The 27,403-nt window shown below is 43.7% G+C and overlaps 1 protein-coding gene across 1 annotated transcript in view; it reads right to left on the reverse strand.

The window, feature by feature from the left end:
* The window catches only part of INSC (INSC spindle orientation adaptor protein), a 127,944-nt gene that overhangs the window by 88,636 nt on the left and 11,905 nt on the right, over positions 1 to 27,403 (reverse strand). The window contains exon 2 of the mRNA XM_004418470.3: positions 3,560 to 3,660. Within this exon, the coding sequence (XP_004418527.2) occupies positions 3,560 to 3,660 (101 nt within the window). The remainder of the gene's footprint in view (positions 1 to 3,559; positions 3,661 to 27,403) is intronic.

Below are 27,403 nucleotides of genomic sequence, written 5' to 3' on the forward strand. Positions count from 1 at the left end.
AAGAAAATGAACATCAGCTAGGTACATATCAGCCACGGCCTCCTGCTCTCCAGAGAGCTGATCTCCTGCCCTTCACTCCCACCAATAAATCCTTGAACCTCCAGGGGCGTATCTGGACCTGAGCTGCAAGCGCTTCTCCTACTGAGGGAGGAGTCGGGGGTTGTTACTATTACAGGATGGCCTGGTGAAGTGTGGGGTGTGCACTGCAGAGCACGCTGGGCCCAGAGAGACCTTCCTTCCTGGACCCCAGTGCTTACACAGCCTTTTATTTATTTTATTTTTCCCCCCAAGACCCAGTAGATAGTTGTATGTCATAGCTGCACATCCTTCTAGTTGCTGTATGTGGGACGCGGCCTAAGCATGGCTGGACAAGCGGCGCATCGGTGCACGGCCGGGATCCGAACCGGGGCCGCCAGCAGCGGAGCGCGTGCACTTAACTGATAAGCCACAGGCCGGCCCTACACAGCCTTTTAAAGCAACAATCACTGCTGCCCTGTTACAGAAGATCAAGCTGGTGTTCAGACAGGTTAAGCAGCAGCCAAGGCGACACAGCTGGTAAGAAGAGCAGCTGAGATTTTAGCCCAAATCCCATTCCAAGGCCAATATGCTTTCAACCACTTAGGACCACAAAAAAGATTCTAAGAGTAGAATTTTGCTCTTCAGCTCATTTATTTTATTATTTTTAAATATCAAAGCTTCCCAGGAGATTCAGATGCACTCGGAGTTGAGAACCCTGTTACACCCTCTCCTGTTGCCCACGCCAATTCAGCATGGAGTCCAACCCCTGGCCCAGAACACTGTTGTTCCCTGCCCTCTATTCTCTTCCAGGATCCTGCACCTAGAAAAGCCCTTTTTAATGCTATTTACTCATAAAAGTCTCAAATACCAAAGGCCTAACCCATACGGTTCACACAGGCTGCTGGATGATCCCACATAACTGGACAGTGTTTATTTACTTTGTATATTGAGGTGAACAATGGCACTAGAGTGAAATTCAGTTTCAGTGGAACACAACAGAGAGACGTCAATTATCCAGCATTAATTATTTATCTAGGGACAATAACCACGGTGTTATTCCCCACAAGAGAGGCCTCTGCAGCTCAGAACAAGAGGAAAGAAGAGGTGGCTGCTATTGTCGCCTATCATGCAGGATCAGATTGGACATATTAACCCCTCTAACATCCTGTAAATACACATAAGTCTTCTCTGGTAACATGGCCCATGCACATGCCCCCAGAACACACACAATTAATAGGTGGGTAGGCCCAGGGATTGCACTCCCCCGATGTTCTGGGTAGGCCTGGCAATGCCAGCCTGTCAATATTTAAAGGAAACAGCCACCCTGCCCTATCAGAGTTGTGAGGCTGAAGACATTCTAAACAAACATTTTCGCAGGTTGCAGTGTCTGCGGCCAGAACTCTTGGAGTCATACTCGTCTGGGGTTTTCCTCCCAAGGTATTCGCTCTACAAGATCAGTTAGAAACCTTATCCTGCCTCCAAAGGAGTAACAATTTGATTCCTAAATCATTGTCATGTAATTTAATTTCCTTTTATCCTTAAAACTCCTGAGGAGGTTGGAAGTGGGAGAGAGAGTCAGCAGTTCCCAGAGGCTGAAAGGGCGCCAGGATCTGACTACCTTGGCCTCGTGGTCTCCACTCCTGTTCCTCATCTGAAGAAGTTAACACTGATTGAGCTGTTCTTATGTGCAGGCAGCTGCTTTATACAGATTATCTTAAATTCTCATAGCAATCCAATGACATAAATGTAAATATTCCCATTTCATAGATGAAGAAACTGAAGCCCAAGGTTACAGCTAGTAAGTAGCAGAACAAGAAGCAAGCTGAGGCAGTCCTGCCTCCTAACCACTGTCTTCAACTGCCCTGTAACAACAGCGCCCCAACCCCCCGCATGATGCTCTAACCATCCCAGGATCCATGAGCCCCATGGAGGTGTCCCAAGCCCTGTTGCCAGAGCTGCTTATGCCCATCAGGTTACACAGTTCCTGACCTACTGCCTGGACATGACAGGAGCCTGGAAGACTAAGATTCCACTTCATCTAGAACAATTCTACTTTTTCTTGGTTTAAAATAAAACAGGCTGCTGGGAGCGCCATCTGTGATTACTTATTTTCTCATGAGGTCACTTGCTGAGAGTGAGGGGTCAAGGGAGGGATTTCTGGAAGAATTCTCTAAGATCAGCTACATGAAGAGCCACAGTGGGCCCCTGACACGCAGTACTCACTCAATAAATGACAGCTCCTCTTATGTAGCTCTCGCTGTGTGACAGAGACTGCACGTATTAACTCATTTAATTCGCACATCAACCCTGTAGAGCAGGTACTGTTATCGCCCTTGTTTCATACATGAGGGAACTGAGGAGCTGATGGGGTTCAGGAACTTGCACAAGGCCACACATAGTAAGAGGTAGAGCCCAGCTCTGAAGCCAGGCAGACGTGTGATGCTCGCTCATCTCATGCAAGTAAGAGCCAAGTCCCCATTGCTGAGAACGCACATGTATCCTGACAGGTTTGCGTCTCACCATCTCTGAGCTCTACCTTAGACACACGGCGTGGAGACATGCTTGGGTCCTCACATGATGCCTTATCCTCCGCGTCAGGCTGCATAGGAAATACTTAACTACATTTCTAGCAATGTTCTCCGCCCTCAGCAACACACATGAGCTGCATTTCATATCCTCAAACCTCAATATGAGGATGGCTTTAGGGAAGCAGACCGATGTTCTTACACAGGTTAACCCAGTTTAGTCTATTTTTAGCAAATATTTAATAAATTTTTCTGATTTTAAAAGCAGCACACACTCAAAAAAACCTCAAAAACCAAACAAACGATATAGAAATGAATGATGTAAACAAGTTGAAATCCCCTGTAATTCAGGTGGGGGTCAAGGATAGAATAAGATAAGATGTCAATGCTACATGTGGTATGTAAAACAAAACAACGACAATGAGTTAAGAGCCTTGAAAGGGCCATTTGTATTCTGTTGACTCAAAACAGCCCCATCAAAATGTCTCAGAAAAAAAAAAGCGCTAAGCAGAAGCCCTGAGCACTCAGATTGCAGAGTTCTGCCACAGCCCAGACCTGCATTAGAGTGACCAACCATTCCAGTTTGCCTGGACAAGGACACAGGACTTTCAGTGCCAAAATCAGGACAGTCCCAGGCAGACCGGGACAGTTGCTCCCCAAAGGTTTGCTGCCCTGGTCCTTCTACCTTTGGTTCTGGTTCAGGCCTCCAGGACCAGCCAGGTCTCCACACTTTCCAGCCGTGTGAAGGCACCTCTGGGGCCCCCGAGTCTCTCCTTCTTCTCGCCATCATCATCTGAGCTTCACCTTCTGCTCGGTGTATACCTCCCTCCTCCTCCCCACACTGCCCAGTCAGGGCACAAGCATTTCCCAAGGGTCAGCTCTGTGCTCAGTTCTCTCCCTGGCGCTCTAGGGGAAAGAGAGATGGGGTCACCTGCAGCCTCAGGATCCTGGGGCTGGGCCTCAGCCAGAGTCTAGATGGAGTAGGCCTGGCCCTTAGAGACAGCTGTGGGACTTACCGCTGACCCGGCAAGGGCATGGAGTCCAGGTGGCGGCCTCCAGGCAGCGCCATCATGTTGATCCCAATCTGCAACAAAGCCTGCCCGCAGCGGTGGGGGCCCTGGAAAGAGAGCACAGGATGGGGTCAATGAGGGCCCCCAGAGAGGAGATGCAATCACCTTCTCTCCTGGATCCTGGCCACCAGGAGCCAAGGCCAGTGTGGAGGGAAGGACCCCAGGCCCTCCTCTGCTTTCTGAACCAGTTTACACTCTGCTATCCTCACACAAGTAATGCAGGACTCAGATTTGACCTTGGTTCTAAGTCCCCAGCCCACTATAAACCCCTACAATCTTTTCTTATGTCTCATTGCAAAACATTTGCCCAACCCATTTTGCTTTGTACCAAACATTGAGACACACAGACCAGCAAATATTGCACAGGACATACTTATACTTAAAAAGTATCTGTGGTTTATCTGAAATTCACATTTAACTGGGCATCCTGTATTATTTGCTAAATCTGGCAACTCTACATGCTAATTCTCTAACTATATACCGTCATAGCCCTGGTTTATTCACTTTGATTATGTCTGGGAAATGTGACTCTGTAATAGGCATGGTGGTTGCTTCCCAAACCCATTCCACCTCACATGACGTAATTTCACCCAAACTGCTAGTAATTGGTTCAGGAATAGGCATGGGACTCAGTTGAGACCAATGAGCCATGAAAGGATTGCTTCTAGGAAAAGTTTTCCTTCTCCTAACTGTAAGCCACAGTGTGGGTCAGTATCTCTCCCATTGGACCTGAAAAAGTAAGCATATCATTTTATTGCTGCTAGAGACCATCTTGCAATCAAGAGAGGACTTAGATGGAGAAGAAAGCTGGCAGACAGAGAAAAACTTCTAGGTCCTTAATCATGGAGCCACTGAATCAACTAACCCTGGAGTCTGGCCTACCTGTAGCCTTCCTACCACGTAAGATAATGAAGTTCTTGTTGTTTAAGTCAGTTTAAGTGAGGATTTTGCTTCTGTACAGCCAAAAGCAGCCTAAGTGATAAAGATGAGCCAGGTTCCCAAGCCTCCAATCCCGGCGCCGGGGACTCATGTGGCTTGCCTGTGCCCCACAGTTTAGATCAAGACAATAGCATCTTTCTTCCTCCATAAAACCAGCTCTCACCTGTTTGTCTCCTCCTGCCTCACCTTGTCCTTCCCCATTCCTCCCTCTTTGCTAGCTCCTTCTCCAAGCCAATGAGGAAGCCCTCCCTGAGGAAAATGGAGATTCTGTCACCTTTTCTATGTAAAGCAATAGAAGAGAGGGTTGGCTGTCACCTGTCCCCCTGAGCTTGAGGGCAGCAGATTAAGACATTCAGAGAAAACACAAGTATGAACTTGTGGAAAGATACTGCTAAAGAGAACAAGATAAATCCAGAAAAATTAAACTGTTATTCCCTGATTACAAGTGACCCTTATGAGAAAAGAGCGGAGGAGGACTTTAATAGTGACATGGTTGGACATAAAGTATTCCTTATGATGCTTGGAATAAAAAATAAAAGAGTCGATCTGAAAAGAATGGGGAGGCAGAAGCCCAGGATAAACCAGAGCTTTTGATAATTCCAGAGACTCTCTGCCACTGCCTGTTTTCTGATCTGCAGACCCCACTAGACTGTGAGTCCCTGGAGGGCAGGGATCGCTTGTGTTCCTGGCACTGAGCCAAGAGCCGGGCACTTAGCAAGCACTCTATGTGTTTGTTGAAATAATGAGTATTAATGTATTAAAAATTCATTTCTGTTGAGCCCTAATTCTTCATCGGCAACTGAGAATAATATCTATTTTCCAAGGCTATTATAACGATGACAGGAGATAAGGAATGTAGAAGTGTCAGGCCAGGGTGAGAGCTAAATAAACAGTAGCTGTTATTATGATGATGCCCTGAGGGTCTGCTGTGTGTTCAGCCCAGGGTCAGCTATGCTAGAGGAGAGGCAGGAACTTAGACAAAGGGTACAAAGCACGTTGCACATGAGGGTGCTTAGCGAGTGCTCATTGTCGTCAGTAGTGTCACCACTGTTATTTCTATCATTATTTCCATTATCGAGAAGGTATATTTTTGGAACCCAGTGAGTCAGCAGCCTGAAAGGATGGCACAAAGAAAAAGCTGGAAACAACCAAATGAGGTATTTGTTCCCTTTTTGATACGTTTGACTAAAGAACCAAAAAGGGAAATACCGACTTCTCAGAGTGAATGCCACGACGTGATCCGAGAGCAGTGAGCAAGTGTCTCCATCACGGAGAATAAAAAGCGGCCGAGTGAAAATGTTGAAGAGGGAACTCAAGCTTAAGGCAGGTGAGGAGACAGAGACAGCAAGGAAGCTCCAGGCCCTTTACAGTGCGGACCAGTAGGGATTCTGTAGGACGAGGTGAAGCATGCCCTAGAATATTGGCGGAACCTCTGAATCTGATCAAGTCAGATGGGACGGACCCAGAGAAAGGGAGAACAGTCATGAGCAGAAGCCTGGATGTAAGCAGATGCTCTTAATCTCAAAGAGGTAGATTCCAGAAACACAGCTTGGTGACTACAAAATTCTAGAACAGATTCCTTATCACTGATCTGTGTACAGAAGCCAGCTGGAGCATAGTAGGAACAAGTCATGCCCAAAGGGTCTACTTCCTTTTCAGTAGGGACCACTGGACTCTTAGCTGAGGGGAATGTAATAACCTAATATATCTTGATTTTGCTAAAGGACCCTGGTGAGATGGCCCTGATCATCCATTTCATCCATAGCTTCCCAGCAGTTATCTGGTGGAGCCCGCTAGCTAACAAAACCTTGGTTCATGTGATCGCGTGTGTTCCCAGAGGCTGGGGAGGCCCCCTGGGGACATCTGGGCTGCATGTGTATCACTGCCCTAGTCACTGACTGTATTAGTCATGCCTGCCTCTTTCCTCCAACAGCACAAGACTCCTTGATGTCTGAAACCATATCTTGCTCAATGTGGGACTGGGCACAGGACTTTACATATTGACCTGTGTGGTTGAAGCCGGGATTGTGAAGCAGATTAGCTCTCAGAGGAGCCACAGCTCATGTTCACTGGGGACGAGGAATGGGTAAAAGAGAATATGTGGAAGGCGAGACAGAGAATTTTAAGAATTTAATCCAGCCGATGTTTATAAAGTGTCTCTAATATAATAATAACAACAACAATAAGAGCTAATATTTATTGAATGTGTACTACGTGCCAGGCACTGTTCCAAATGCTTCATATAGTATTAACTCATCTAATACTATCATCATCCCTTTGTTACAGACGAGACCTCTGAAATTCAGCTGAAGTATGTGCATTGATGTGCAAGATCACACAGCTAGTAGGTGACAGAGGAGTAGTATCCAGGTTTTATGATTGGAGGGGAGGTGCCGGAGCAGTGAAGACGCTGAAAGCAACAAACAGGTGACATGTGTCCGGCATTCGCTGACAGGCAACCTGACTCCACTCCACGGTGGCCACACTCAGCCCCACCCCTCACAGACGGCCCAGCCCTTTTCCTCTCACCAGGGCCTCCACTGCTCCCACCTCCCGGACAGGGAGTCCTTCCAGCTTCATCTAGTGCCAGCCTTCAGTGACACAGAGGACAGAAGAACAATCCTCGGAGAGAAGAAGAAAGAGCAAGCACTGCCCTTGACGGCAGGAGGAGGAGGGGCATGGACAGTGGAGGCCTCTCTTCTGCTCCTCATTTGTTGGTTCCTTTTGTGACAGTCATACAGAGTTAGGGGCCCTAAAGGGATCCAGGGGTGGAGGCCACAGTCCCAGCTGAAGCCTCAAAGTGTCACCAGTTGCACATTGAGACCTGTTTAAAGCCTGTGGCCCCCAGGGAAGCCCCCAGGGCCTGCTGCCTTTGCAGCCACCCCCTCCCTGGGTCCTAAACCAACTCATCCTACTGAGCCGAGATTCAGAGTAGAACCCTTCCAAAGCTACACAGCATATCAGGATACCAAGAAAGCACTCAAGGTAACCCCTTTGCCCCACGCCGTCTGTCCTCACTGGTGTTGCAAAAAGAACTTGAATTTGGGAGTCGGATAGATTTGGATTCAAATCCTGACTCTGTGCCTCATTAGTCATGACCTTGGGAAAATCATCCACCCCTGTGAGTATGGTTTCCTTGATTATACCTGCCTCTCAGGAGCTGCACGAGGATGAAATGAGATCACTAGTAAAAGTACCTGATAGCTGGTATAATAGAATATAATATACAGTCATGTGCCACATAACGACGTTTCTGTCAATAACGGACTGCATATATGATGGTGGTTCCATAAGATTAGTACCATTGAGCCTAGGGGTGTAGTAGGCTGCAACATCCAGGTTTGTGTAAGTGCACTCTATGATGTTCACACAACTATGAAATCCCCTAATGACACATTTCTCAGAACATGTCCCTGTTGTTAAGCAACGCATGACTGTAATATGATATAATATCATATGCTTGGCACATAGTAGCTTCAAAGAGGGAGCTTCCTTCCTTGTGGAAGGAGGAGTTGAGAAACAGATCTCAGGACAGAGATGCTACTTTGCCCATGAGAGAGGTAAAAAGGATATATATAGGAGCCAGCAGGAAAGAGGAACTCCAACACCTCTGCCACCTGCCCGAGGGCCTTCCTAATTCACTGGAAATCCCACCCTGGAGCCTGCAGCCTTGGTTCTGCAGGGCTCTTGGCTGCACCTCCCCCAGCAGGAGTGGCTAGTTTACAAGAAGGACTTAAAGCCTTAAGTGTGTCTGATTTAATTCAACGCCTACTGCGACAACTGCTCGTTTGGACAGCCCATTTCTGCTCCTGCATCCCATTAGAGGCAGCCCTTGCTCACCTCCATTTGGCTAACAAGCCAGCCTGGGCTCTGGAGGAAATGCAGGCTATTTACAGTAAATTACTCAATTAGAACCAGGAGCAAGGGCAGCTTCTGCCATTGTCTGATGGGCCAATCCGAGGAAAGCTTAAAGCAGGGCTGGGACTGTTTAATCTGCAGAATCCATTAGGCCTGTCAACAGGGCCGGGACAGTGAATATTGTAGAAAGCAGTTAAGCTCCAGCAGCAGCGCTCGGGGCTCGGGACAGGGAGGAGGCAGCTGGGGCGTGGGGAGTACGAGAGGAATGCGACTGGGGGATTCAATCAAGTCCCTCATTATAGGATCCCCTACCCCCTCATTATTTCTCCTCCAGAGAATTTATCACAATTGTAATTAAACAATTAACAGTGAAATTAGCTTATCTTTCTCCCCTGAGGATCCCAGTGCAGGGACTGGAGGTCTGTCCTGCTCACTGCTGTATCCCCCCAACCCCGTGCCTGACACAGCATCTGGGGCATAATGATCAGATCAGTCAACACCTGTTGACTGGGTGGGCTCTGGCTGAAGGAACCTCAGCTTTCTCACTGGTAAACGCGAGACGAAGGTACCTATTTCATCACGTTGTTTTGAGTACCCAGTGAGGTGATTACTGGAGGAGGGCATTTTGCAACCGTACACACTGCATGGAAAGGGCTCTGGCCCCTAACATCCACTGAGACAAAGCCACCTTTCCCTCCTGAGTTCCATAGTCCCCACTGTCTGGTTGTACCCAGCTGGGCAGCCTCCCTTCCCACTCCCAGCTCTGTGCTCATCAGAGTCTCCCAGACAGGTAGACAGAAGGGACAGCAGACAGTCCAAACGCTGCAGGAAAACTGCAATAACAGGTAACCAAGGAGATGCTAAGGGAGGTCCAGAGGGCTTCCAAGCCATACTAGGCCAGAATGGAAGGTGGGGAGAAGGGGCCATGGAAAGTTGCTCAGGGCATGACCCCAAAGCTGACACTTGAAAGAAGCACGTGGAAATAGAGGAAGGAGAAGGAGCTGGAAGGAAGGTTGTGAAGGAAGGTTGTACAGGCAGAGGGAAGAGCATATGAAAGGCACAGAATCATGAGCATGGTAAGATTAGGGACCTGCAAGTGTTTCTAGAAGGCTAGAGCACTCTGGGCTGGTGGTGGAGTTTAGAGGAACTATCCAAGTGGCATGGGAATGCAGAAAAAGGAGTGGTCACTTTAGCTGAGAGAGTAGGCCAGACTTCTTAGAGGAAGAGACATCTGAACTGGGTCTCAAATGCAGGGCGGGATTTTGACAGGTAAAGATGGGACAAGGACATTCAGAGCCAAGAGAGCAATGTGAGCCATGGCAAGGAGATCAGAAAATGTAGCAGGTATTCAGGGACCCAGATCTCTCCCAGGTGGCTGCAGGAAAGGTGCCTCTATGGCCCTGCACATGAAAGGAACTGATTCTTTGGACTCTCTCCTGTGGGTGGCAGGAGCCATTGAAGGTGTTTAAGCAGGGGAGTGAAATGATTAGAGCGTCACTTCAGCTCCCGTAGTGACCAGTGGAGTGGATGGACTCCAGGAAGTGAGACCAGCAGCGGCATTCATTTAAGAGACAGATGCAAGGTCCCAGGGGAACCACAAAAGCAGTGTGGCTGGAGAGGTGGGGACCTGGGCATGGAAAGGAGGGCTGCAATGAGATTTGGGAAGTAATGACAGTAAGCCTCCCTCCTCCCCACAACTCTGAGCCCCTGATTGACCTGTGGGAGGTGGCAACGGTCATCAGAGATATTTCAGTACTGCTAGCTGTGGTGCCAGCATCCTACAGCAATCAGATACTTTAAGAACCCTCGTTCCCAGGGAAAGTGCAAGAAACCAAGCAAGCTGCCACCCAGCCCTGCCGAATGGACTGAGCCTCATGAAATATAGAGAGCTCTGGCTCCCTGGAGGAAGCCCCGATGGCCCCTTACAGCTGTCAGGCGACAGAACCCAGCAAGGAAGCAGAACCGACCTCAGAGCTCACAGAGCTGGGCCTTGTCCACTCAGGCCCTGAAAACCCTGACCAGATAGCCCAGAAGCACTGTGCATCAGGTAGAGGGGGTCCACCCCGACCTCAGCCCTGCCCCTCAATTCTGGAGCCAGAAGAGTTTCCACAAAGCACAGACAAGGTCCCAAGCCTCCACCCGATTAGCTGGATGCATCTACTTTCTAGGCCTTATCCAGAAGGCAACAGGAATCCCATCTGCACAAACATATCCATGAACTTGACAGGGGTAAGACTATAGCTCCCAGCCAAAATCCAGGCAGCCTTCTTGGAGGAGTTCACATCATAATCTGAGAGTATAAGAATTAGTAGGGGGCCCTAGAGCTTACCCCCTTGTAACAATAACCACAGTAATGATAACATTAAAACAACAACAATAATAAGGAGGAGGAGAAGGAGAAACACCCATTGGGTGCTAACTATATGTCAGGCCCTGTTCTAAATGCTTTACATTTAATCCTCAAAATAACCCCATGAAGTAGGTTACTATTATTATCCCCATTTTTTAGACGAGAAAACTGAAGCACAGAGAGGTTAACGTGGACAGATGGAGAGATACATTCAGAGAGGAGATGAGATTTGCCCAAAGTCACACAGCAAGCCAAGCGACACCTGGGACCTGCACCCAGGTTTCCTCACTCCCATTAATTCCTCCCATGGGAAATCCAAAGAAGGCTTTACCTCATAGGAGCCCAGAGAGACCCACCTGGGTGCAGAGTGATTTACCCTAGGAAATCAATGGCGCTGCAGCTCCCCATCTGTAAAACGGGCTCATTATTCCTGCTCTTTCTCCTTTGATGTCGGTATCAAGCACAGGGAATGGGCAGTGGACAGGGAAACTCCAGAGATTCCTGGTCTGACTCGGCTCAGCCTTGGAACGGGACAGGCATGTTGACTCAGAGGTGCCCACGAGTCCCAGAGGTCGGAGAGGAAGGAGCTCAGAGTCAAGCTCTCCTCCCTGAGGCCCACGTGCCCCAGTCCCTGATTGACATGACCACTCATCCTCAAAATGGCTCCAACTTGTGAAAGGCAGTCCCCAGGCAGCCTCCCCTGAAGAAGCATGTGTGGCGGTCCCAAAGGGAATCCCAGGCTCCTGGAGCCAGGAGAGCCATGTCTCCTCCCATCTTGCGTCTCAGAGTGGGCCCTTCCTGGCTCTGGGGCTCCAACACCCCAGCTGCCTCTCAGAGGAACACCCGGCCCTGAGCAGCCCAAGGAAACTGTGGTTACTGGCATCTGGGAGCTGGCCTTGGGGATTTTCTAAGGTCAAAAGTGAGAGATTGGTGCCCCAGACCTCCAAGACTTCAGGCAGAGTGCGGCTCCTGAGGGAGGCTGGGCTGGCCTTTGGGCCACCCCATCCAGAGCTCTGTTGGGTAAGAATGCAGATTCGGAGTCAGACTGTCCAGGTTCAAATCCAAGTTCCACCAGCTATTCGCTGTGTGACCTTGGGCACTGGGTTTTCTTATCCATAAAGTGGGATATATAATAAGGATAAAATGGAAGAAACGGTTCTTTCTCCATGGCACTGCTGTGCAGACCACTAAGACCACATATGCCAAGTACCTGGCACACAGGGTGCTTGATAGAAAGATTGGTTCCATTTTTCTTCCAGTGAGGACAGTACTTAGCAGTGGGGAGGCAGCCAGACAGAGGCCATTCTGCCACCTTCTCAACCATGTCCAGCTACTCAACTGCTTTTTACTCTTTAACTTTTTAATTATCCCTTCTTACTTTCGAACTTTTCCTGATGTGAATGTTATCCAACTGCTCAAATATTCCTTAGCTTCGATTTGCAAAAACAAGAGCCCTCTCTCACTGGGCCCAGGTCCCAGGGTGCTAAAATTAACAATCAGTATACTTTAAGCTAATGACTTACTGGCTGTGGCTGCCACGAATAGACATAACTCTGAGATAAAGGCCATTGGAGAAGATTGAATAGCTCCAACATGGTGAAAATCTGGATACATCCTGTTTCATAAATCACACTCAAAGGTCACACTGGACAAGCTATTTCCTTCTCTGAGTCATGGTGAGGACCCAGGTTGAGGGGGTCTACATAGCCTTGGGGAACAGGACATAGGGGAAGGAACTGTACAATCTTTTGCAGTTTCACAAATATGATTTTCTCTTACATCTAAAGCCATGAGCAGATTATAGTGCTATATCAGCAACCATGATAATGCAACTTTCTCCAATTTTATTTTTCCCCCAAACCCTCCAAACTGGAGTTTGCTCAATAACATTTGGACAGTAGCATGACGAGGTCATGGAAATCTAAAAGGTCAGGATTGGGATGCCAATTCTTGTTCTGCCTCTTACCAGGCCTCTCTGACCTTAGCCTCTTCCTTTGTAAAATAGGAATAGGACCTATTCTCAGGATTGTTGTGAAATTCACATAAGATCACATAGCCTGCATGATGCTTAAGAGCAAGTGAAATAGTAATACCCTAAGCTGCTTTGATCTGGGGGGCCAGTTAATGGTGCTACAAAGGAAGTCTCATAATATCCATCTTTGTGCCCAATGAAAGATTTATCTTCTACCCAGATCTCAGGCCCAAAGAGCTGCTTCCCATGAAAAGGGATTAAAAAGAAGAATACATTAAATATATTGGGAAGAAGAAAAGTCTTCCATAGAAGAGATTTGATAAAGACCTAGTACACAGAGACCATGCTTTGAATGAGCACAAACAACAACACTAAGACATTTTCTGTGATTAGCAACATTGGCCCTGAAGAAATAATTAACATCCTGGCTCATACCCTGTGTGACCTAACTTGTGTGGAGCATTCAAAGGAGAATCCAGACTGAACCAGAACCTTGGTTCAGCCACAATGGCCACAGGTTCTTATCAGCTCATTAACAAAAAGGAACCAGAAAGAGAACCAGAACCCACCCTAGGGCCTCTGTATGTAAATAGAATAATCCAGAGTTATTCTATTTCTATTCTATTCTATTCTATTCTATTCTATTCTATTCTATTCTATTCTATTCTATTCTATTCTATTCTTCAGAGTTATTCTATTCTATTCCAGAGTGAGAGCACAACACAATCACTCTCAACAAATCCTACTGTCATTGTCATACATTCTCCAATAAAGAATCCATTATGTTGGGGCATGATATCAGGTACATAGACCACATGGTCCACATATGACTCTTTGAGTTAATTAATTGGGGCACAGAATGGGCCAAAAATGAAAAACAGCCCATTCACAGAATGCTGTCTTATCAGGGTTCATTTATGTCTAATATACCACATATGACAGTACCATCTGAACAGTGCATTGCACAGTGTCTAGCACAGAGTAGGAGCTCAATGAATGTTAGTCATTCCCCAACAGAGTGTTCCATGGTTCTCCAAAAGCATTTTGCTCTTCTATAATTCTATGCTTTGGTCGTGGCATCCCAGCATAACCAGACTGAAATCTCCTTAATTCTCTTTTTCTATCTCCAGGTAACACCAGTGTTTCAGGACTCAGCTCCAATCCTACTTCATCTGGGAGGCCTTCTCCAACAACCCTAACTTATAGTAATTTCTCCCTTCAAAATGTTATCTAGGAATAAATAAAACTCTGAGATCTTGAACAATTTTAAATTATATTGTAATAGAAGGTATGTTTCTCCATGTTCCCTCTCTCTTCCCCTTTCTGCTTACTGAGTGATGCCAAAGCAACTGGAAAGCCATGATATGGCAAGGCCAAAATATGGAAAAAGATGAGTCCTGAGTCACAGTTTGGAGGACAGCCACCCAACCAACATCAGTCTGTGGGGTAGGCAGGAAATAAACACAATGTGCTAAGCCACTAACAATTGGGGGGTTCTTTGTTACAGCAACTAATCTTAATTAACCTGACCGACTGTGAGAATTAAAGTAAATACTATATTTAAAGCACCCATAAGTATGCTGGACACAGAAGTCTCTCAATAAATATAAGTTCCTTTTCCCTTCTTCCTCAGTCTTGGAGGAGATGATGGAATATTGTGTCTGTCTTCTGACAATTAACCCTCTGGACACTGACTCTAGTTCATGCACAATACAACCGGAGTCCAGAAGTTGATGAGGTGAGGATGGGATGGAATAATACCTACAAACATTTAACGTCCTATCAAATCTGAGACTAAGACTGTTTCTCAACCACTGCCTTTTTCTGCTCATATGCATCCATTCATAATAACAGCTAAAATGTACTTTAGTCAGCTGGTTCTAAGATGCATTTTTTTCATATTTTAACATCCAAAATCAGGATGTATGTTTCAGTTTATGGCATCTTGGCATTGCATCATAGTTTAATTGGAAGCATATTTTCTTTTTTATGAAGTAACAGGGCATCTTACAATCTATGGCATCTTAAATTCAATGAAATATGGTATTGGGAACTTAACTATGTGACAAGCACTCTTCTAAGTACTTCACATAAATAAATCCATTTATTTCCTCCACAAAATAATCAGTGCTACTATTATCTCCATTTTAAAGATGTAGAAATGAAGACGCAACGAGATTCAACAATTTGCTAAGGTACATAGATAATAAGTTAAGTGAGGGTAAAAACTATATCCTCAGACGGGCCAAGTGGTGCAGTGGTTAAGTGCGCAGGCTCTACCTCGGTGGCCTGGGGTTCGCCAGTTTGGATCCCGGGTGTGCACTGATGCACCGCTTGTCAAGCCATGCTGTGGTGGTGTCCCATATAAAGTAGAGGAAGATGGGCATGGATGTTAGCCCAGGGCCAATCTTCCTCAACAAAAAAGAGGAAGATTGGCAACAGATGTTAGCTCAGGGCTGATCTTTTTCACAAAACAAAACAAAAGTATATCCTCTCTTTAAGGTCCTCTATACCATGCCACTATTTTTTAGCACCTGATTTTTAGTTGACAATTGAGCCCTCTTCTTATAGAGAAAGCTCACATTGGAATTTTAAGTTCAGCAATATGGTAGACTAGATATTCTAAAATACTTCTCCATGGGAAGAATTTTAAAGGATTGATAAGATGTTCTTAATATTTTTAAAATACATCACTGAGATGGAAAAAAAATGTAAGAAATCTGGAGAGGCCAAAGGCAAAGCAAAAGCAGGCACCAGGGATAATAAGCGAGAGTTGAAGGGAGTTTTTGCCCCGAGAACATCTGCTGACTGCTCTGCTCCCTAAGCTTCCATTTCATGTGCGTATGGAACAGAGCAGACCAAGGAAAAGCCCAAAGACTTCTCAAGGGAAGGAATCAAATAGAGGTCCAGAAGGCCAGAAACTCAGTGTAGGGGTAAATGAGAAATAAGTCTTCTATATGGAAGATGTCAGCAAGAAAAGTTGTGTGTCCTGACCTTGGTGCTGGGTAAAAAGAAGTAGAATTAATATCCACAATATGACCCTCATAAAGGCTTTTGGCCTGAATTCACATTATCTGTGAGGGGGGAGAAAAGCTCAATTAGAGAATTTAGTATCAAGAAATAAAGTCTTGGAAATATTTTCAAGAAACACAGGCTATAAAATATGACTAAACACAGTTGAGAGAGAACCACATAGAACTTCTATAAATTAAAAATATAATAATTAAAATGAAAAACTCATTGGACAGATTAATCAGAGCTAAAGAATTAATTGTGTATTAAAAGAGAGAACAAAAGAAATTATCCAAGAATGCAGCCTGGAGAGAGAAAATATGAGAGAAGTAAAGCTAAGGAATAGAGAGTGAAGTAGTCTTCCAAAGGGAGATAAGAGAGAACAGAGGAAAAAGTGATATTCAAAGAAATAGTGGCTGAAAAATTTCCCAGAATTTTTAAAACATGAAACAATTTTCAAATCCAGGAATCTCAATGAATTCTTGGCAGAAAAAATACAAAAGATATACACAGTCTAGACAACTCATAAGACTAAAGATCACCAAAGACAGAGAAGATTTTGAAAGTATCCAAAGGAGAAAAAAAGAGAGAGAGAGAAATTAGATTGACAAGTGACCATTTAATAACAATGATGAAAGTCAGCAGACAATGGGAAAATGTCTGATTACGGAAAATAGTTGTCCTAAAATTCCATCCAGAGAAACCCTCTTTCAAGAATAAGGATGAATTAAAAGCATTTTCAAACAAGTAAAAATCCCACACTAAAGAAAATTACAAAGGATTTATTTCCAGCAGAAAGAATGTAATGCCGGATGAAAGGTATGAGATACAAGAATGATGAGCAAAATTACTTGTACCCATGTGAGTAAATCCAGACAAACCTTGACTATAAGAAACAATTACATTACCTCATTTATGGGATGAGGAAACAAAGATAAATCTAAAATATTGCACGTAAAATCAGAAGGGGATGACTAAGGTAAGTTAAAGTGTTCTAAGATTCTTTCATTTGAGAAGGAGGAAAACAGAGATGTAAATTAACTTTAGACTTATTAGGTTATTATTAATGCTATAATATCTAGGGTAAACAACTAAAAAAAATACATAGAGGAAGAAATAGGTATTACCCTTTGAATATGTAGAGAAGAAAAAAATAAATGAGTAATAAGAAAAAACAATCCAAAAGAAGAAAGAAAGAAGTGGAGAGGGGGAGTATCAATGTAGAATAGTAATCACAGTAAGGGGAAATGGACTAAACTAGCCACTTGTAAGCAAAGATTATAAAGCGTGCATTACACACACACAAGCAAAGAGAGAGAGAGAGAGAAAGTGTGCTATGTGCTGGCTACAAGAAATATCCCTAAGACAGAGAGACCCAAAACAGCGTAAAGTTTAAGGCAACGAAAGGTATACCATAGAAATATTTACCTACAGAATTCTAGTGCTAAGGTATTCATATAATACAAAACAAACTTTAAAACAACAAGTATTATAGAGATGAAGAGATTTACTACATAAAAATAAAAAGTTCAGCTCATCAAGATGATAGAATAATGAGGTTGTACCCAACGACGATAAAACAGTCTTAAGATATACAAAGTAAAAACCAAGGAGAAATGAACAGTCCAGAATCACAGACGGAGATTCCAACACAATTCTGTCATTAATTGATAACTCAAGCAGAAAAATTATCAGTAAGATATAGATTTGACTGGAACAAATAAGTTAGATTTAATGTTTATGAATGGAACACTGCATTCAACTTATCAGGAATACACATTCTTTTCAAGGATTCACGAATCATTCTTTTTTTTTTTTAATGACTAATGCTAGATCTTAAAGGAAGCCTCAGCAAATTTCAAATGATTGGTATCTCTACTCCAATATAAATATTCCCATACATTTGGCTATTTTAAACATACAAATCAGAGGTGAAAGAAAAAATTAGAAAGCAAATCTGAATGATTATGAAAATACACATGTAAAAATCATATAATATGCAGATAAGTAGAATTAAGAGCAAAAATTACAGCCTTAAATTAGAAAATAAGAAAATCTAAAAATTAAAAGAATTTCTAACTTCTAATAATATAAGAAATGTTAGAAAGAAGATGAGAATAATTCCGAAGAAAGTAGCAGAAGAAAAATAGTTAAGATAGGAGCTAATATTAAGCATAACAAAACATAAACACAAATAAATGATCAATAGAGTTAAAGTTAGTTTTTGAAAACACAAATAAAATAGACAAACTTCTGATAAGATCAGAAAAAAATCAGAAAAAAAAGAAACAAATAATCAATATTAACAACAAAAGGGAGTTTATTACTACAGATGCAGCAGAGCTAAAAAGAATATTATGGGTAATATATGGATCAGAATATTATGCAACATCATTGAAATCATAAATAAACTGGATAAATTCCTAGAAAAATACAATTTACCAAAATTGATTCAAGAAAAAATAGATATAATTTATATTTCTATATAATCTATAACCACTGAATAAATTAATCAATAGTTTAAAATCTTCCCATAAGGAAAACACCAGGCACAGCGTTCATAGATGAATTTCTGTCATTCAAAGGAAAGATAAACTTACTCAAACTCTTTCAGAGAATAAGAAAAGAGAAACCACACTTCAATTCATTCTATGACATAATTTTGACACTGAAACTAAACAAGAACACAAGAAAAGAAGTTTATATGCCAATCTCATGTATAAACATAGATGAAAATATACTAAACAAAATATTAATAAATGGAATCCAGCTTACATGAAAAGGATAATACATCATGTAATACATCATTCTAACGTTAAAACATGGCTGTTTTAACGTTAGAAACTAGATTAATGAATCTCACTACATTAATAGGCTAAAGAAGAAAAACCTTATGATCATCTCAATAGATGAAGAAAAATAATTTTAGAAAATTCAACAGCCATTCATAATAAAACCATTTAGCAAACTAGGAACACAAGAGACCTTCCTTAACCTGATTAAAGGGCATCTACCAAGAAAAAAATATACCAGGAACAACATACTTAATGATGACATGTTGAAAGCATTTCCTGTGAGATCAGAAACAAACTAAAAATGCCTGGCTCCCACCAACTTCTATTCATTTCTGTATTACAGATCATAGCTAGTGTAGAAAGAAAGAAAATGCATCAGAATGGAAAGAAACAAAACCATCATTATTAGCAGTTGATATGATTTTCCACAGGGCTACCACATCTGCCTGTGCACAACAGCATACAGCCAAGGGGGCAAGTGGAGGCTGAAATCGGCCTCTGCGGTGCCCACCCAGCCACACACCCTGCACAGGGCTGGGTCCACCACTGGGCAAGCCACGTTTCCATGGGTCTATCTATGTCTTCCCAGACATGGTATCTTTCTCTAATTCTTATAAAAATGTAGCATGAACTAGCAGGTCACCCTCATGGTGAATGTAGAAAACCCAAAAGTATCTACAAATAAAATATTTTAATTCACAAAAGGGCTTAGAAAGTTGGCTGGAAATGAATATACAAAAATCAAGTATAGTCCTAGACACTGCACAAACATACAGTGAAATTTAGGAGAAAGGACATTAACAAGAGCAACAAAAATATATAAGGTATATAAAAATGAATCTTAAAATGTGCAAGTCCCTTATTGAGAAAATTATAAAATGTTATTAAAAGATGTTAAAGAAGGTCAAAATAAATGAAGAAGTATTTCACGTATATAAACAAGAAAATGTCAGTTCACCATAAACTGGGTATACCTTCAATACAGTCCCAATCAAATCCCCACTGGATTTTTTCCTAGAACTTGATGAGTTGAATCTGAAATGTATAACCAAGATTATTCCTAAAAAAGGAAAAGAAAATTGAGGAGACTTTCCCTGCCAGATAATAAGACATTTTCAAATAGTAAATACAACGTGATATTGACCCTGGAATAAACTTAAAGAATTGAATAGCGAGCTCCAAAATAAGCCAAAGCACATGCGGAAACTTGACTAATGACAGAGGAGGGGAAAATAGAGGGAGACAGAGTCAGGGCACACATGTACATCTCAAACCACAAACAGAAAGTGAATTGGGGGTCAAGGGGGTGAGTGATGCCCACTGTTGCTTCTGTCCACTATATAATATGAGCGGAGAGCTCCTTCTTGCCCCCACACTCCTGCTCCTGAGGCTCTCTCTTGCCCCAGAGCAAAGATTTAGCCGGTTTGACCTAGAGAGAAATGGCCAAGAGGGTTGCTCTAAAAGCCCCCTTCTGCAGACAGAAAAGGCCAGCCCATCTCCAGGACAAGCAGATGAAAAAGTTTCTGAAAATAAGAAAGGGAAGGTTAATTAAGAAGACTTGGTATATGATCTTTTTAATGTGCTGTTGAATTCAGTTTGAATGATCAAGTGGGATTTATTCCTGGAATGGCAAGGATAGTTCAACATACACAAATTAATAAATTTAATTTATTTATATACCACATTAATAGAATAAAGGATAAAAATCATATGATCCTCTTAGATTCAGGAAAATCATTTGGCAAAGTTCAATACTCTTTCATGAAAAAAGCTCTCAACATATTGAGTATAGAAGGAACATACCTAAACATAATAAAGACCAGATATGACAAACCCACAGTTAATATCATATCAATGGTGAAAGATTGAAAGCTCTTTCTCAAGAGCTTTTTTGTCAAGAACAAGACCACTCCTATTCAGCACAATACTAGAAGTTCTAGCCAGAGCAGTTAGGCAAAAAAGGAAATAAAAGGCATCCAAATCAGAAAAGAAGAAGTAAAACTTGCAAAAAAAAAAAAAAACTGTTTGCAGATGACATGATCTTATATACATAAAATCCTAAAGATGCCACCAAAAAAAAGTTAGAACTAATAAGCGAATTCAGTAAGGTTGCAGGATACAAAATCAACATGCAAAAATCTGTTGCATTTCTATACACTAACAACAAACTATTTGAAGAAGAAATAAAGAAAACAAACAAACAAAAATTCCATTTACAACAGCACCAAAAATAAAATACTTGGGAATAAATTCAACAAAGCAGGTGAAAGATATGTACGCTGACAACTATAAGACATTGTTGAAAGAAACTGAAGACACAAACAAATGGAAAGATATCCCCTGTTTGTGGACGAGAAGAATTAATATTGTTAAAACGTCCTAACTACCCAAAGCTGCCTACAGACTCAACGTAATCCCTATCAAAATTCCAATGGCGGGGGCTGGCCCCGTGGTATAGCGGTTACGTTCTTGCACTCTGCTTCGATGGGGTTTCACGGGTTCGGATCCCGGGCACGGGCTGACGCACCACTTGTCAAGCCATGCTATAGCCTCGTCACATACAAAGTAGAGGAAGATGGGCACAGATGTTAGCCCAGGGCCGACCTTCCTTAGCAAAAAGAGGAGGATTGGCAATGGATGTTAGCTCAGAGCTGATCTTCCTTACAAAAGAAAAAAAATTCCAATGGCATTTCTCACGGAAATAGAAAAGCAATACTAAAATTTGTATGGCACCACAAAGACCCCAAATAGCCAAAGCAATCTTAAGAAAGAAGAACAAAGCCAGAGGCATCACACTTTCTGATTTCAAACTATATTACAAACTATAGTCATCAAAACTGTATGGAACTAGCATAAAAAAAGACACATAGACCAATGGAAAAGAACCAAGAGCCTAGAAATAAACCCCTGTGTATACAGTCAACTAATATTTGCCAAGGCAGCCAAGAATACTCAGTGGGGAAAAGAAGTCTCTGCAGTAAATGATGCCAGGATAACTGGATATTCACATGCAAAAGAATGAAATTGGACCCGTATTTTACACTACTTACAAAAATTAACTCAAAATGGATTAAAGACTTAAATGTCAGACCTGAAACTATAAAACTCCTAGAGGAAAACAGAGGGGAAAAGCTCCTTGACATTGGTCTTGGCAATGAATTTTTTCAATTTAACACCAAAAGCACAAGCAACAGAAGTAAAAATAAACAATTGGGACTACAACAAACTAAAAAGTCTCTGCACAGCAAAAGAAACAGTCAACAAAATGAAAACGCAACCTATCCAATGGGAAAAAATATTTTCAAACCATGTACCTGATAAGGGGTTAATATCCAAAATATATAAAGGAACTCATACAACTCAATAACACAAAATAAAACAAAGAGTCTAATTTTTAAAATGGGCAGAGGGCTTGAATAGACATTTTTCCAAAGAAGACATACAAATGACCAACAGGAACATGAAAGGTGCTCAACGTCACTAATCCTTAGGGAAATGAAAATCAAAACCACAATGAGATATCACCTCACACCTGTTAGAATGGCTATTACCAAAACGGAAACAGATAACAAGTGCTGTCAAGGATGTGAAAAAAAGGGAACCTTTGTGCACTCTTGGTGGGAATATAAATGGGTGCAGCCACTACGGAAAATAGTGTGGAGGTTCCTCAAAAAATTAAAAATAGAACTACTATGTGATCCAGCAATCTCACTTCTAGGTGTATATCTGAAGGAAATGAAATCACTATCTCAAAGAGAAATCTGCACCTCCGTATCCCTTGCAGCATTATTCAGAATAGTCAAGACGCGGAAACAAACTCAGCGTCCTTCAACAGGTGAATGGATAAAGAAAATGTTGTATACACATGCAATGGAATATTATTCACCCATGAAAGGAAGGAAATCTGCCATTTGTGACAACATGGATGAACCTTGAGAGCATTATGTTATGTGAAATAAGCCAGACAGAGAAAGACAAATACTTTATGATCTCACTTATATGTGGAGTCTAAAAAAGCTGAACTCACAGAAACAGTAGATTGGTGATTACCAGTGGCTGAGGTGTGGGGAAACGAAGAGATGTTGGTCAAAGGGTACAAACTTCCAGTTATAAGATAAATAAGTTCTGGAGATCTAATGTACAGCATGGTGACTATAGTTAACAGTACTGTATTATATACTTGAAAGTTGCTAAGAGAGTAGATCTTCAATATTTTCACACACAAAAAAGGTAATTATGTGAGGTGATGGATGTGTTAATTCACTTTATCATAGTAATCCTTTCACAATATATATGTATATCAAATCATCACATTGTACACCTTTAACACAATGTTATATGTCAATTATATCTCAATAAAGCTAGGGAAAAAAGGGAGAAAAAAAAAGAGACCTGGTCTTGGCCAGATACCCACCACCCCGCTAAAGCAGTCTACAGCAAACAGTAGTGCAGGATGGGTGGTGAAAGTTGTTCCAGACACCCTGCTTTTGGCCCTGACCTGCCTTTGCGTATCCAGGTGCAGGGGCCAGCACAGGTCCTCACCACTGTGCGCAGGTTGAGTGGGGCTGCCCCAAGCTAAGAACACGTTGGCCTCACATGGCACAGGTATGTGGGGGCAGATGCTCCCATCCTGATAGTTCTGCCACCTAATGAACACCACAACCCCCACCCCGTGCAGTCCTTCTCACTCCTCTTCCCAAATCCAAAAGGTTGCACAAAAGCACACAGACCAGCAGCCACGAAACCAGCAGCCTCGTCTCAGCTCTGCCAGTAACCAACTCTGTGAATTTCGTCAGTTGCTTAACCACTCTGAGCCTCTTTTCTCATGCAAACTGGAGATAACAACATATCTTTGATTATCCAGCACAAATGTTGTAAAGATCAAAATATAATAATGAAGATGACACTGCTTTGTATCCCTATATGAGGTCATAAAAATAAGAGGGATTTTGTTAGGCAATGTGGTCTACGAAAACACAAGTCTCTTGAAAGACCCAAAGGAATGAATCTTCAAAGGCAGAATTTCAGGCAAAGTGAAAAATGAGCCCTGGGCCAGGATAGAAATCTGGAAGTTAGGGTCCTAACCAAAATTCCTGTTAGTGTAAGGTAAGTAAGAAACCTGGAATGTTATAAGAGGACAGGTCCTTGAGAAATGTCTTTTCTAATCCTGTAGTTTATGCAAAGGGAAACAGAGGCCCAGGGAGGGAAGTGACTTGCCCAAGTCACAGAGCAAATTGGTAGCTGAACCCAGACTAGAACTCAACTTTTGTCTTCCCTCGCTCTCAAGTTCTGTGCAAAACTTGGCCTAGTCCATGACGCCACCTTGGAGAACATAATGACCTCATACCTGAAGAAAACACCACTGCCTTCCCCAGGACTTCACTGAGTGATGCTGAACTGGGGGCACTTATTTTCCTGTGTCTACCAGTTCGGCTTGCTCACGAATATAACTCACTCCCCTCCATGTGGAAATCCTTCTGCCAGCTCCACAGCACAAGACAAACAGAACGTGTTGACCAAGAGCTTAAGAACCAATTAGCCATCGGGCACTGATGCAGACCCCGGGGCCTGGGCAGGCTGGAGCTACAGTCCAAACCCCTCTGACTTTTCAGGAAATCGACTCCAGCTCAGCCCTCCCCACTAGGATCCTAAATGTGGGCATGAAGGCACGTCAAAGGACAATTCCACGTGAAATCCTGCTGTTATATCACAGACTTCTGCACGCTGTGGGGAGAGAACAGGACTTGTTCTTAAAGCAGTGGCCTTCAGCTCCTTTGGCCAGCTGGGGAGCAAATAAGTGGGTCTGGTGAAGTCCCTGGGGGTCCAGCCTCAGGCCAGACCAAGCACTGGATTTAACCCCCAAATATGCATCCCAGGTGCCCTTCTAGAAACTGTGACACCCCTTGTGGGCTGCTCTCTCTTGAGCCTGGCAGGACTTTCTCTCTTGCAGTGGCCTCAGGCATACAACATGCCAGCCTCTCACCCACACCTGTCTCCTCTCCCTCTCCCTCTCAGCAGGCGCCTTCATGGCAGCAGCCCCCTATACTCACTCCCACTCATGGCCCCCAGGGAGCCTTTGCCAAGGGCTGTGAGTGTAACCAAGGTAGAAATGGTCACAGGCCAGACCACGTGAGTGCATGAGGGATCCAGAGCCAGGCTGTCCCCCCATGCACAGGCAGCTCCTTCTGATCCCACATCTGGCCCACTCTGAGAGCAGTCTAACATCAGCCTTGGTCTGGGTCAAGAGGGCATCTGCTCTGCATCAGGCCCCAGCCAGATGATAGAGAAGTAGATGAATAAAACAATTTTCTTCTTAGAATTTCCTCTTCCATTGAAAGAAAGATGTAAATGCATAATTAAATAAAACATAGTAATTCCTCCAACATGAGTTCAAATAAGATGCTTGACCTTTCCCTGCCACAAGGGCTCTGTATGGCCTGGCACAATTAATGCCTTTTCTGGGCTTCCAACTTTCCAGTCTGTAGGAGGAGAGGGCTGGATTAGATGAACTCCTATTGTGACTCTATGTTCCTACAACACAATGATTTCCCTTCCCAGAAGCTTCTAAAAGAGGCGTTCATGGCCATACCCAAACTTTTCTCCAGCTTGCTCTGCCCAGACCCAGGCTGCTCTGTGTTCTTTACTCAAAGACAGTGACAGCCACTCACATCACCTGCTGCTTGTGTTAGCCAGTGGAGCCCCCACATCATTGCATCCTTGCCCACTGTGCATCTGGGGGCCACCCCAACAGTCCTCCTAACCTCAGGGACCCTGCTGGCCATAAGGCTAAGACTTAGGCCTACACAAGGTGATTGTCTTCCTGCTGGCCTCCCAGCCCCCAGCCTATCCCTCCTCATTCTGATGTTAGTTTCAGCCTCTTAAAACACAGCTCTCATTGTGCCATCTCCTTGAAAACCTGTGATGTCTTCCCAGTACCTCTCCACTCAGGTCTGAACTCCTTAGCCTGGTGCTCATGACCCTCCAGACTCTGTTTCCAGCCCACCCCACTTCTTTTGGCATTACCATCCTGCACGCCCCAACGTGTCCCTTATGTGCAGGCATCAAGGCAAGTTCCCTGCTGGTCTTCAGGATTGACTTGCTGTCCCCACCCACCAAATTCAACTTAAATGTGGCCTCCTCCTGCAAGCTTACTGTGACCCGCAGACCACAGGGCACCTAAACACTGAAGTGCCGACACCATTCATCTTGGGCTTGCCAGGGCCTGCTTGGTTTTGTAACTGACTGCTGATCTCCTATGGGTGCCTCTTGTCTCCCCTGCTAGGGACAAAGTTCTAGAAAGATATGCCCATATCTACCAGCATCTAGCATAACATTCTACATGTAGCAGGTAAAGACTTGTTAAAAAGCAGTGAAGATAGCTGGGCAGATCACTGAGGGACAGAAAGATGGATGAATAGTGATGAAGAGCCTCACAAGTAGGCAGTGTTAGATAGACATTGGTAGAATAAAAAGTGAAATGGATGGATAGATGAATTGAATAAGTGTACCTTGGTCCCAGCCACCACCATCTCTCACCTACTTTACTACAGTAGGCTCCTAACTTATCTTCCTCCCCATCCTCAACAATCTATTATCTTCATAGCAGCCAGAGCGTGTCATTTCTCTGCTCAAAACCGTCCAACGTCCACCCATATCACTTAGATTAAAAGCCAAAGTTCTCCAAATAACCTACATGATCTGGCCCCCATTATTGCAATGACCTCAACTCCTTCGACTCTCATTTCACTCCCATTATATTGACCTTCATCCCGTCATGTTGACCTTCTGGGTCCACCTCACACGAGCCTTGGGGCTTTGGTCTTTCCTCTTTGACTGCTCTTCCCCCAAATATTCACACACCTCACCCTTTCACTTCCTCTGGCCTCTGTCTAAATATCTCCTTATCAGAGAGACTCTCCTGACCCTGTATAAATGTACAAACCCTCTCCCACCCTCAGAACTCCCTTGCCATGCTTTATATTTCTCTATAGCAATCAGCACCATCTGCATACTGTACATCAACCTGTTCGCTGTCTGTCGTCCCACATCAGAAAGCCAGTTCTACCAGGGGTCACTGCTGTATCGCAGAAAACAGTGCATGGCACAGAGTAGGAGCTAAGTAGATAGTTGTTGAATGAAAGAGTGAGGGAGGGAACGAGTGAATGAGACTGTAACTTGGATACTCGGCATCTTTGGGCATTTTTCCAAGATGCTCTTATCTGATGTGGCTGCCATTGTCCTGTGTCTGCTCAGTTCCAGCCCTGCTCGATGTCACAGCAGATGGACAGCACACATTCTGGGGGGCTTTCTGTAAATGACAAACCTCAGAGAACTGAAAGAGCAGCTTCTGGAGGGGCGGGGCCAGGATTAGTCTACTGCCTGGTTTCTAAATGCCACATTTTTAAATGCTGCTCTCTCACCCTCCCCCCAGCCTCCCTGCAAATTCCACAGGGTTAAAAGTGCAATCCTGGTAGAAAATGAAGAAGAAAACAAAAGCATCCTCTTTTCCATGGTGGGGCTCATAGGGAGCTGGGTTTCTCTTTCCCCTTCAGGCCTGAGCCCTGAGCACCTCTGCAGAGATCAGCTACCACCTTCTATCTCTCTGATCAAGGAGCCTAATTCCTAAGATCTCATCACCAGTGAAAGAGGGAACAGGACTCTAGAAAAGCAGAAAGTGAGATAAGAGGAGCAATCAGTGTGGCAGCTTCTGGTCCCCCTCTCTTCCTGTTAACACCCTGCAATCACACAGCCCAGCACTCAAGCAGCACAGTGATATCTCCCCACCCCGACGGTCTGCTCACCTAGGCTTCTGGGCTGTGAGGACCATATGCAAGAGGGATAAAGGAGAGGGGGTGAGGGTGACT

This window comes from Ceratotherium simum, chromosome 7, assembly GCF_057802395.1.
Source record: "Ceratotherium simum simum isolate JZ-2026a chromosome 7, ASM5780239v1, whole genome shotgun sequence".
NCBI classification, from domain to species: Eukaryota; Metazoa; Chordata; class Mammalia; order Perissodactyla; family Rhinocerotidae; genus Ceratotherium; species Ceratotherium simum.